Source organism: Amblyomma maculatum, chromosome 10 (genome assembly GCF_055883805.1).
Source record: "Amblyomma maculatum isolate TAMU_Amacu chromosome 10, ASM5588380v1, whole genome shotgun sequence".
Classification (NCBI taxonomy): domain Eukaryota; kingdom Metazoa; phylum Arthropoda; class Arachnida; order Ixodida; family Ixodidae; genus Amblyomma; species Amblyomma maculatum.
In genome coordinates, this window is record NC_139353.1 from 57,415,075 (window position 1) to 57,428,530 (window position 13,456).

A 13,456-nucleotide genomic window follows, 5' to 3' on the forward strand; every position below is an offset into this window, starting at 1 on the left:
TTATTTGAGCTTTTAATGACTAGGACTGAAACTTGTTGCAACAGTTATGAGAAACGACCATTCACAAAGATAAAATTTGATATCCCAAAAGATGGAACATTTAGAAGTAGTGCAGATGCAGTGAAACAAAGCGCATTTCACAAAGATTTAAATGAGTATATGGAACACTGGGCATGTTGCAATGGCAGCACTATACGCAAAAAAAAAGTGTTTTAACTATGGGAACAAAATAAAGGCAGTCTTGTGCATCATAATGTAACTAGGGATATTCACCCACAAATGGTTCGGGACTGTAAAATTGCACAGCAGGTCTGTTGGGAAATGTTGTGGAAGCTTCGACCGCACTGAGTTGCTGTGCAAGAAAACAAGGTGCTCCACACTGTCCGATGAAAGTGATTCCCGCCGACATGTTACTGTGTTGGAGCAAGTTGAGAAGAGTCTCTCGCTTGCCACCTGAGTAGCCGGAATGGCAAGGTACTTTCTGGCCATGGTTGCAAGAGCTCCATACTTGATTTTTCCTTCTGTTTGCCACCACTGAAATGGACTGCTATCACAAGACAACACAGGGGCCTGAAGATAGTTGGACATTTCTTGCATCAAAGAGCAAGGGTTTTCATTGTGTTTTGATGATACCACCAAAGTATTAAACACTCCCCAAACGGATGACTGCTCTCCTCTCCAATCCATCTGCTGCTGTGCAGAAGTTTCTTGCGAGCCCAACTGTCACAGCCTTGACTCTTCCTGTTCCTGAAGTACTGAATACAAGAGGGACCTGCTGAGCAGCAGATGCTCCGCTCTCATACTCTTTGCGGGCTCCCGGATGCCGTCTGAGGTGGTTGATCAAAGGCGTCGTTGTGTTAGCTGGCGTTTTGAGAACCGCTCCGCACAAGACGCACTTGGACGAGCCTGCCTCTACACGTTCGTAAAAAGCCCAAACACCACTGCGTTTCTTTCGGCATGCCGAAGTCGCTGTTTCATCTTCATTCATGACGAGGCAGCAAGAGGCGTCGGAGCAGCGGCGTCAATCGGCGCGCAGAAAGCAGCAGGCAGAAACAGATCAGCAGTATAGTTTCGTTATAATAGTTCCGTTTTTCTTGTGGCGTGCGCGCAGGAGCAGCGGAGCGGTAGTGGTGGTAGCGGCGGCGCTGTGGTAGAGCGCTATAACTCGTGGAGTAATAGATCTGACGGGAAAACGGTGATCTCCTCTAGGGGGCGCAACTCATAATCTCTACGCACATTGTCAGTTGCTGGTTGTTTTTATCTACAACAATTACGTTTCAACGAGTTTATTTAGTGAACTAGATTGCATGATACAATATATCAGAGATTACGAATGGCTGAGCGACGCTTTCGTCCGACTTGCGTCCGCGTAACCCGAGGCCATAGAGTTGCGCTTCCCCTGCTGTTGGCTCTTCGAACTAGTTATCGCCGAGCGCGCGATCTCCTCATCGTCCTCTTCTTTTCAGTGACTTTCGTTGCTTTCGTTCTTTCTCAATTAGCTCGCGTGCTCCCATCTAGCTGGCGCTAGGCGATCACAACTGGCGCGACCTGAGATATATAGTGGAGAGATGTATGAGCATGAGCTGACAACATTCATGCAACTCTCATGTCATGCGCCACTCGCATAATAAACTTAACCTCAACTATTGATGATGAAAGTGAATTAAATTTTCAGGGAATAAACATGTAGCGTTACTTCTCGGCAGATTAGAGACGTGTGAAATATGACACGACTACGAGAAGTTGCCTTCGCGATTCGGGATATGTCCAATCTTTAACAATGTTTCCATGCGAATGGACCGTGTCGCGGCCACGCTGAAGCATGTAGGCTCCCTAAAACGGTGATCTCTGCTTCTCGCGTAGGTTTATTGCGGCAGCAAGCTGTACCTGCTCGGAGCTGATGCTGCCTTCGCGAGAATGGTCGGAGGTAACCGAGACGTTAATTCGTGCCAGTTATTCGAAAAGAATTATTCGAAAATTATTCGGAAATTATTCGAAAATTTGCGAAGATTATCGAACAATTTCGAATAATTTTCAATTTCCACTATTTGATTCGTTTAACGAATCGAATATTATGATATTCGATTCGATATTCGAAAATTTCGAATATTCGCACACCCCTAGAGATTACACAACCGATAAATTGGGAAATCAGCATTAGTGGTCATGTGGAGGTCGTTAACCGCTCAAACAGAGTTTGGGCGTGGCATCCATGTGGGCAAAGGGCCCAGGGCAATCGGTATTTCCGGAAAAGGGCAGCTATAGGGAAGCACGATCGGAAAGTAGTTGCTGCGTCAAGAAGAATAGACATTTGTACTGCGTGACATCTATTGCTTTGTGCTGCGTGACATCTACGCTTTCCTTCCAAGGGAAGGAAAGCGTAGCAGGGGGCGGCAGAAAGTTAGGTGGGCGGATGAGATTAAGAAGTTCGCAGGGGTCAAGTGGATGCAGCTAGCACAGAACCGGGTTAAGTGGAGAAATATGGGAGAGGCCTTCGCCCTGCAGTGGGTATAGTCAGGCTGATGAGGATGATGATGACATCTATTGCAGGGTAGCTCACAGCAGGCGTCGGAGGGAGTTGTCGAATTTCTTCCTGACAGAAAAGTTTTGGAGATTCAAGTCTTTTGTGTATGTTTGTATAAAAGGAAGTCATTCGGGTGTTACAACCAATTCTCACCTTGAACATGTCGATGATCACGTTGGTGGCGATGATCTGTCCTAACAGGAAGATAGCCTCTCTGTGTGAGTCGTTCTCGAGGCGGGCGTTGGGGGAGTATTTTCGCAGCAGGGTCTGGATGCCTGCCACGTTTGTCCGCCTGAGCTTATTGATGCGCATGCGGTAGCCAGTGTCGAACCGCTGCTTCAGGAATGCCGGTGAGCCGCAGCACCTGCGAGCACGGAGTGATGAATATGCCCATAACCGTTGTATGTCAATTTTACACCGAGCGCTTAGACCCGTTTTAATTAGAGCGCAGCTTTTTGGCGCCCGTTCCTGGGTTTCGCGTTGTCGTCACCGTCATCTTCGGCGTAGCCGTAGTTCCTCGTAACCAGCTCCGCAGCCGGGACAGCGCGCGCTCCTGCCGCCACCGTTCGCCGTTGCCTGTAGCCCCTCCCCCTCCCCCCCCCCCCGTCCCTCTTCTTCTTGCGTGACGTGACGGCGACGGTGTTCTCCACTTGCCGAAGCGCCGGCTAGGCATCAGCGGATCCCGGTGCGTGCATCCCAAGCTGAAACGTAGAGCCTAGAGACAGAAGTGAGCCGGCTCATTTGAACGGCTCACCGGTCACTTAACTATAGGTCGCTCAGGAGCGAGTAGTGGTTCTATTGGAAAGAGAAAGCCGGCTCTGTCTCTCTTTTCTCTCTCGTGCACTGATCTGAGCCCGTTTGACCTCCCGAACCATTCCGTTATAGCCGGATGGCCGGGCACGACTTCCGCGCTTCTGTTAGCGATGGGAGGTGGACAAAGCAACTGCTCTCCTGCCCTTCCCCCTAAGAGTCGCAAGCAATCTATCGCTAGAGCACTGTACCCCCCTACCTTCAACTGTTTTTTCAACCGCTCTTATTAAAGAGCGAATGAGCAGAAGTTTACTAAAAGTGAGCGGTGGTTCTTTTTTACTTTGGAGAGCCGGTTCGCCCTCTCGTTCAGTGAGCCTTTTCACTGATCGTTAAACGGTATCAGTGAAAATACATATAACACGGTAAATAAGGAATTCATACATGTTTCTTAAAACTCTGTTATGCATGAGTAAAATATGGCGGGGGGGGGGGGGGGGTGAAATATTTGGCTTGAGGGGGGCGGGGGCCTCGAGTGACTACTCAAGTCAAGCTGAAAAGAAGCCCCGTCCTCAAAAAAAAAAAAAATGAGGAAGTAATTGTGTCGCCATTCTATTTACCTTCATGGTGACTACAAAATCCCAGCAAACAGCAATATCCGCTTTTTTTTAAGTATGATCCTTTTTCTTTTTTTCCGCCATATTTACTGAAGGTGCACTTATTCCCATGAAGGATTTCGTTCATTTCTTTACCTATCGTTCCAAAATCATCTGAACAATATTGAGCATCATACACCACACTGATGATTATCCCTAATAAATACTTGGTGCAATCAATCTCTAAAAATAGCCCAAAATCTCATGTGGGCTGACTATTAATCAATATAGATAGGGATGATATCGACAGATATAGATAGTGAATAGATAGAGAAAGCATATTAACTGATTTGAAATCGCTCCTATATTTCCGGAGACAGTGAATTCAGGTGGGCCTGAAGTATAGTGTAAGTGCATCATTTTTTAAAGCAGTGTTCGCTTTGTAGCTCAAGTCTGCGTTAGTCCTTTTTCTCTTCTCTAAATTGCGCTTTTTTGGCCCTGCCCTCTCTTGATTCGTTTTTCATATATTATTATAACCATTTTATTCAACGTTAAGGCAGTTTTTCTCAAGGCCCACGGCTCTGAGCCCCCCGACTTCTCCAGTTGTTTCTTTTATACCTGGCGACCGGTTTTTTTCCCTGTCCCCTACCTCAAACATATAGACTTTCATGTTTTCGCCGCCACATAAACACACCGACCATATTTTGTTCACTGACTCATTCATTTGGAAGTCTCATCATTCATGCTGTGAGGGGTGGTTTTAATTTTTCAAGGCATCTATTTCCCGTTTAGAGCACACGACGCGCTGTAGTCGGTGCAGTTTGTACGTGACCGAACCAGATGATTTTTTCTGCGGGGCTGGGTGCGGGAAAGGCTATGCATTCGACATTCGCCTTGTAATGAAGCTTGAGAAAACTAAGCTTAGTAAGCATGTAAAGCAAAACGAAAGACGCACACAGCTGGCGGTGACCTCCCTGCAATCACGCACATGCACGCGCATGCACGCAGCATGCACGCCATTTCGGCTGCCAGGTCGCCGGCGCACATCCTCGACGACACGGCGGCGAAGCAGCCGACCGTGCGCCGAACGACGGCATGCGGAGGATCATGCAGACGGCAGACTTTTTTCTTTTCTTTGTTCCGGCTCGATCCACCCCTGCCTGCCCACTAAAGTTGCTTTCTTTCACTGCTAAGAGATGCGCTGATGTCGGAGCAAGCAGAAGACCCGACTCTGGCGGAACAGTTCCTAACAGCTCACTGAACAGGCGGCTCTCCAAAAGTGCCGCCGCTCAATGAGCCGCCGCTCATTCTCGCTCTCTTGAAAGAGCGGTTCAAAAGACAACCGAAGGCGAGTGGATGCGATGGGATGTTTGCGTCTCTTGTGAGGAAGGACGGGAGGCATCGCCTCCGAGATTACCTTCGCCCGCACGTTTCTTGGAGGCTATGCGGAAGAGCATATGCTTTCTCGCATCGCTAATAGATTGCGCTAAAGTCGCACCAAGAAAGTCCAAAGGGATCGAGGGGCACGAATCGGATCACTGAACGAGAGAGCCCGACTTATGAAAAGAACCGCCGCTCACTTTTAGTGAGCTGCCGCTCATCCGCTCTTTTGAAAGAGCCAATCAAAAGATCCGGCTCGCTCCTGAGCAACCCAGCTTTAGCCACGGCCGCTCCGTGCTTTAGCAGAGCCACGTTGATTTGACTCGCTAGCGGCGCCAGGGGCAGTGTTGCCAATTTAGCTACTTTGTAGCTAGATTTAGCGACTTTTGGACTCAACTAGCTGCCAAGAAACTTAGTTTAGCTACGAGTAGCTGTTTTAGCTCCCTTTTGCAAAATCTAGCTACAAATATAGCTATTTTGGTGAAATCTAGCTTAAATCTGGCTAAATTTCGGAAAATTACTATTCTGGCATGAAAAATCTTCCCACAGATGCTAGACATAATGAAACTGACGTCAGGCACACAGCGCCATCTGGTAGTTTTTAAACAAGGCGCAAACCAGACAAAGATATCTTGAGAGAAAGAAGGAAACACTTGAAAAGAGAGAGGAGGATACAATACAAGGCGCCACTTAGGGGGTGTTGACTCAAGGGCATATGTCAGTTGGTGCTATCTCTTCGGTGAGGTGTGCATCGCGGCGGCTGCAACGAACCTTTATGTGACTTTCGGCCGTACTCATTGCCTGCTCATCGGACGGCTCCGCAGAAAGCACGATTATTTTTTTTTTTTACTGCTACAGCAAATGTGCAGCCGTTGACGGCAGATTGATGGATTTGGGTGATTGTTGCTTGTTTTTTTTTTTTTTTTTTTTTGCCTCTAAAACACACTAACGACTGGTGTAGCCTTCATTTTTCTTTGCTTGTCAAAACATGTATTTTCTCTGCAAATTCTTATAGTTCGTTTTGTAACTGCACTGGGAGCCTATATCAGGTTCAATAGGGTTCTACCAGTGCTACTGACTTATCACGTGAGACTGTGTTTATGAGCCTAGTTATGTGATATTAGTTAGAGTCGGAGGCTCAGATCGTTACAAAAAAGCTGCAAAACGTTACCAAAAAGAAAAAGAAAAGCTGCAAGTGTAACGCAACCAGGCACGCGTATACCCTGAGGCAAGCTTGGGCAGAGCCAAGTAAGTGGTACCAGTTACAACGGAGAGCACGCTGTCACTCATGCCCAGAAGTGATAATTTTTTCTTTCAGTTCTACCGTAGTTGTTCTGCACTTGTTCGACTTCGCGTTAGCGGTCGTCCCTGGATATCTGAAGGCTCACTTACATTCTTTCGACGCTGATTCGTTGTATTTCTAAAGCAACAACAGTTACCTTGTAAAAAGCTAAAAGCAAGACACCAAAACAATAATCGCTGCATATAGTGCTCGGAAGATCGGGCCGTATCAGCCCCACTCGAAAAAACTACAGAACCGCGTCAAAAATACGACAAACTATTCTACAGTTCTGTCGTAAATGTCAGATTTTTCTGTAGTTCTGTAGTACATTTCTGTAGTTTTGTATTTTTCTGCAGTAAATTTTTGCAGTCTGTAGTTCTGTAGCACTTTTCTGTTGTAACTGCAGAAATTTCTGATGTTACTACAGAATGTTCTGTTGTCACAACAGGTTTCGCATCAAAAACCGCTCAAAAATTCTGTCTAAAAATTTTCTGTAGTTTTTTTCCGACTGGGAGCTGGCATAAAATGCCAGCGAGTACACTTCGCTGGTTCTTTGTTGCTACGCAGGTGTTCCGCTTCGTGTAACCAGCCTCCGCTGGAAGTATTGAACTCGTAAAAACCACGAGAGATGTGGATGTAGCATTTGGAGGTCGACTGTTTGTATCAGGTTCTTCTTTCACATCTGACGGCTCAGATGCCAGAACAGCCTTATACACGAGCTTGGCGAGCTTCCTCAAATTGTGCGATCAGCTGCTGTCCGACCTTTGCTTGATTAACTGTTGCATTCCCGCTAGGCCTCTGCCCACCATTCCGCAGTATAAAGCTATTGTGGGCCCACTCATTCCCCATTTCGCGATTTTCTCGACTCAAGGTTCAGTTTCAATTTAAATTACAATAGCGTTATTCTCTCATTCAATCAAATTTCACTTTGCTGAGAATATCAGCTATGCATTGTATATGAAAGGTTGCCTAATGCTCTAATGTGACATTCCACAGTTACAAAGACATACAAAAGACGGCGCTTCATGCATATACCTCCATCGCACGCACTTTTGTTTATGAGGGAAGTACTCGATTAATGATCTGGATCATCAGCGAAAACCTAGAGCGAGTCTTCACAATGCGCCTGCTGACAACATGAGGAAATAAAGTATCCACCCGCATTTTCACCGATGCTCGTCCCACATTCTGCAACTTGATTGCTCTGCCAGGAACTACATTGCCTCAAAGACTTCCTAAGAATCGCCAGAAGAGCCAGATAATCCTCTTGAAAAAGACAAATTTCAGAAAATTTTATAAAAGGAAATCTTTTGATCAAATAGTTCGCTTTCTAGGATGCTGAAGTAGCTTTCATTGAGATAAATTCGCTGATATTTTTTTTTTTCTGAAACGTAGCACACTCGCTTGAAGTATTGCTGTGAATGTTGTCAACCTTAAGAGTGTTGTTTGAATGACAAGTTCTTCTTCATCGCATTTTGCGATGCGATGCACAATGCGATTATAATATAATCGTAATATTTGGAGGTGTCATCATATCACTACTTAATTTTTAGTGAAGGATATTTGTTGATATATTCAAGGCGATTTGTACTGTGTTCTCTAAATTTGTACACTCTGAAGGCTTCTAGGTATATGTGCATCATAAGCATGCTGTTTTAAAATATGCATTGCGGCATGATTCGAAGGTACCCGTCTTCTCTCTGCTGCTTATTATATCACCTCTTTTAGGCCGCTATTTCGGTCACTTGAATGCCTCTTCAAATAGGTGATAAGTTTTGTGTTCACAATATTTCATTCTCTTAAATTACACCGCTTTTATTTTGCGTTTGCTGTGTTCCATGCCACTTGAAGTTTGTGTTCTTTGTGTTCCTTATACAACCTTCAAGCTGACTTGGTTTTACATTATAGTGATTTTAATATTTCTTTTTATTGAACCATACTTATATGCTTATTTTTCCTTTATATTATAAAAGGAGAAATGTGAAAGTTGAATTATTTTGCTGCATGTTTGGCTTGGTTTTCTCAAGCTTGCAATTAGTGGTACAATATGGGATCATATTCAAGCTCCGTTCCGCGCCTTTCTTTACATTCTTGCTGTGATAACTGTTCGGAAGCACGCAATATGCTATAATAATCACTTAGGCTTTATTTGATGCACCCAACACAAAAGAAGATTTTTTTTTGCATTTATGTCTGCACTGTTGGGTCAATGAATATTTGGCCATCACACTGATTTTTTCTCGTTTGTTGCCTTTCTACCCCATAAACCTGGTTAATCACTTTTTTTTTTACCATTGAAATCGATACCCAGCAGTTCTGGATTCCATAACGACGATTTTAGAAGTAGTTTCTATACTTCAAACACCGTGTTCATAACTCTTAGCACGCTCAAAAGACATTTCTGATAGATGAACTTTCTAAGCCAACCATTACAGCGTACAAGGGTACACGTGTTGTAGCAAATAATCTATGCCTATTTGGATGCTGTATACTTTTGAAAAGGGTACACCGCTTCAAATACATGTAACCTATGTATAAAACAGAAGTAACCTTTACTATTTGTGACCTTTACAAAGGTTAATATTGCAAAAGGTACATTTTGTAACTCTTAATTTATAGGTGCACATGAACTTGAAAATGCGTACATTTACAAAGGTTGCCCAACGATTACCGTGTTTAGAGTGATCGCATGCGAAACACTTTCAACAGCGCGGGCTACAGGCCATTATCAGCAGCTTTAACACGACAGAGTAGCGGCTCGGCTGCAGTACATCAGCCAGTAGTCCTCGACCAGTGATCGCGGTGAACAACCGTGCTACTGTCCGGGTGCAATGTTATTAATGCGAAAGATCCATATGTACCAAATGGCATAAAGCCATTGAAAGCATAAAGACAGCGACACGTACACATGACACGAAATTTACGAGAATGCTCCTGGCAGGCGGTAGTTGGCATTTTGAACGTCCAGTCTTTGATTGGTAGGCCGTAGCATGACGTCGCACTTTAGAAAGAGAAGTATTGCAAGGTGCATAGCTTGTATCCCAAATTTCTGTGGCACTTTGAACCACTAAAATGCGATAAGGCGAAAGCCTTTGTTTGAAACTTCGCTGATTCCTGGTTTTACTGCATCTGCTTCTATAGGCTGTGTGATGCGGCGTTCGAGGAAGCGCCAAATGAAAGGCGCCACACGGACGCCTGAATCGCTATGACGCGATAGCGTAAGCTACCAGCCAACATATAAAGGCTCGCTTTAACCAAGCCGTATGAGCGTGTCTGCGTGGCCTGGGGATGACGTGAATGCAAGAGCCTTAGCAGGCTGATTCTGATATCATCCTCCCATGTGAAAAGAGAGGCCCGAGATGGCAGCGACTGCTAAACGATAGTGCCCTGTGATTGGTCGAGACCTCTATGACGTCATCCCCGCCTCATCCAATCATAGCGACGCGAAAGCGTGACACTTTTACTGACGACAAAGATGTGCCATTAAAGGCTTTCGCCTTAATATTACACGTAGGCGTAACTTACAGTATGCAATGAAACATGACTCGTCACTTTTACAAAGCCATGAAAAGCAACCTCACGAATAAGCAGGCTTAAAGTGTCTCGCCACGTGTTGCAGTGCTTCTGTTCCTGCACGCTCACACGACTATTAGCATTTTCGCTTATAAGATATTGTGTCCAGAACCTATCACCTCTAACTGCGAAAGTTGCTCACACAGTGATGATAGGCAGCGTCCGCCTAGTATCATTCGTTGCCGAACAGCTTTAGCCCTTTGAAGCGACCGCAGACGGGGTTCGCCTACTGGTTCTTTTTGTTGGGTACCAGCAGGCCTAATGGTTTGTCGGATTGGTTAGATAGAGTAGATATAGTACCAACGAGTGTCAGAGGCCTCTACAGATCGACGGCAGACCAACGTGGATCGCCCGTTCCGACTACAGTCGGGCAGGGTTTTACTGTGGGCGCCTAGTTTATACCTTATCCAACGTTCGTTAATATAATTGTAATAGCTACTGAACCTTTAGGTAAGCAAACATTTTTCAACATTTTTGAGTCAGCTCGAGCTAGATACATGCAATGCAGGAGGCAGCTGTTGGCAGATGAATGAGAGCAACGAGTACCTTATGCGTCCGTTAGCCATAATGGCGATCCGGTCTGCCACAACATCCGCCTCGTCCATGTTCTGTGTTGTGAGCAGGACGCACGTTGTGCGCCTTAGCTTCAGCAGGACATCCCACATTTCGCGGCGGCCCTCGGGGTCCATGTTGGTCGTGGGCTCGTCCAATATCACCAGCTGAAGTCAAAGAATGAGGTTAGCGGGATTCACGACACGCTGTTATTAGACGCTGTGCCACGACCCAGTGACTGGACGCTATTTTTTCATTTAACATTAGCATTAGTCCTTTCGTTAGTCTCAGTGGCAATGGTGTTCGCCTAGTGAGCACTAGTTAGGCACCACCAGTGCGGACCGCACTGCCCAGTGTCAGAAAGCACGCAGAAAAAAAAAAAAAAACTTAGTTAATATTAACAGATGAGAGGCTTTCGTGTCAGAGCTGAGGACAAAGAATGCGTAAGGTTGGTATAATGAAACACTATGTTTTCAGTGCAGCCATTGGCATTCTAGGTCCTCCTTCTGGCGGTGAAGCTCTCTCCTTTTCCCATTTAACTAGAACACTTGCGGGTGCTTTTGCGTTTAGAGATAAGGTCGAAATGTTTTATTCTTTGAAACGTCTACAAGCAAATTTCCATGTCAGCGCTTTCTGAAGTCTTACAATACTAACTGGACACACAGTTTCAAACATGTTTGTGGATTTTGAGCTCAAATTTTGTCTTGGTTATTTAAAATAAATTCTGTTTTAGGTACGTTATTCATATTTGGTCAGACATTAGGATACGTATGGCCCGGCGTGATTACCTAATATCACCTCCATTCATGTGGCTTTAAATCCGCAGCTGGTGAATACGCAACCTACGAGAGACAATGGTGGACGTAAAATTGTATCTCTGGTAGACCAAATCGTAGCTTCAGGACTTTAAGTTCAGGGACTGAGACCCTGTGCAGTGGGAGACCACTTTGCTCCGCGATGCTGGACGACAGGAATGGCTGTGACAAGGCCACCACGACGTCATCGACCAATGGGGGGATTGACCGAGGTCTCAGCTATTTGATTTTGGCTGATTAAGGCTTCAATAAAGAGATGTTTCCCACTTGTTCGTCCCGGCATCGCCGAAGAGCTCGGGATTAGAGTGGGTAAAGCTCTAAATATTGAGTTGTTTAGGCACCTGTAATGCCCCTGCATTCTGGCTTGGCCATCGTAAAATGTACTTTTCGAACTTTTCATGGAACACCCTTCTGCTGAAGGGTGTTCTATGCTTCAGCGGAAAATTAGTTTATAAATATGCGATAATCTCAACTTCTCTTTGCCTTTGCCGAAAAGCTGCTTGATCATTTGGTTAATTGAGACCTAAAGTTATCCTTACTACATTAATGATTACCTTAGTAAATGCGCGGTACGCAACAGGTAGTAAGCTGATTGGTCTGTAATTTTTCAAGTCCTTAGCTTCCCTTTCTTACGAATTAAGATGATGTTAGCGGTCTTCTTCAACGAATCTGTAGTGAGCTTTTCTTAGCTGCTAAAGCTTTAGCCTTATCCTTTGTAACTGGCGGAACGCCTCCCTGCTCTTCACGACTGCCTATCTGATTATTGTCCTCAGTACTTCGGCTACTGTATAGGCCAGTATAGAACTGTCTGGTTGTTTCGACACTGCCGGCTTTATTCCTTATCGCATGCCCGTTTTTTGCCTATGTCTAATTTCCTCTTCACAGCTTTAAGGCTACCGCCGTTCTTTACAGCATGCTCGATATTCTTCATGTTATACTTCCTCAGGTCGAACTCTTTGCACCTATTGATTACCTTTGATAGCGCTGCCCGTTCTATCCCGTCTGTTTGGTTGGAGGCTTTAATAGCGTGTTATCTCTTTATCACATCTTTCACCTGTCAATGAGCAATGTAGAAATGCAGAATACCATACTGATGGGTGATTTCAATCCTAAGGTAGGCAAAAAGCAAGCTGGAGACCAGGCAGTAGGTGATTATCGCATTGGTACCAGGAATAACAGGGAGGAGTTATTATAATCTTGAATACCTTCTTCAGCAAACTAAAGAACCGGAAATGGACATGGAAAAGCCCTAACAGGAAGTATAAAAATGAAATGGACTTCATACTGTGTTATAACATTGGCATTGTACAAGATGTAAACGAAATGTTAAAACAATCTTAAATATTAACATCAATATAGCAGACGTCTACGCAATGCCTAGCAGGATTAGTGAGGTGTGGTACTCCGGCGGCTCCACGTTCTGGAGCTGTAGCGCCAGAGCCTGGCTGCTTTAAGTGGAAACTAAGATACAGTTTGACCTCCATAGGATTGTGCAGAAGGAATATGTATTTTAAGGACCAGTGCACCAGTGGCAGATAACGTGTTATCTTACCTTGGGTGCAGCCAAAATAGCGATTGCCGTGCACAGCCTGCGTTGGATAGCCAACGCGAGGTTCTCGGAGAGCACAGACCGGTGCTCAATGAGGCTGGTCTCATGCAGCATGTTCACCACCTCGTAGCGGGCTTTGTCGAGCGGCACGCCTTTGACCTGCGCGGGGTGTGGCGAATAGGGCGGGGCGTATTGTTCATGCGAAACACAAAAGCTTTTCCTCTCTAAAGCTGCTATAATAACTGGGTCATCGCCAAACCCTTATTTAGGCAATTCATAATTCATAGCAATTATTTCATAGAAAAATAGCCTGTTTCACGTACGTAGAGAGTTCATGTGCGCAAACGTAAAATCCCAATGTAGCCTACGCGAATGTCGTTTGAAAGTGTTATAGTCAGACGTACGCGACGCATGCCGCGCATTGCTTCTACAGTGCCA

At 45.2% G+C, this 13,456-nt stretch overlaps 1 protein-coding gene across 1 annotated transcript in view; it reads right to left on the reverse strand.

Annotated features, from left to right (window-relative positions):
• Window positions 1–13,456, reverse strand: part of LOC146176570 (phospholipid-transporting ATPase ABCA3-like) — a 59,735-nt gene that overhangs the window by 32,915 nt on the left and 13,364 nt on the right. The window contains exons 7-9 of the mRNA XM_084581328.1: window positions 13,022–13,177; window positions 10,649–10,821; window positions 2,678–2,888 (exon numbers count right to left, since the gene is read on the reverse strand). Of these exons, the coding sequence (XP_084437454.1) occupies window positions 2,678–2,888; window positions 10,649–10,821; window positions 13,022–13,177 (540 nt within the window). The remainder of the gene's footprint in view (window positions 1–2,677; window positions 2,889–10,648; window positions 10,822–13,021; window positions 13,178–13,456) is intronic.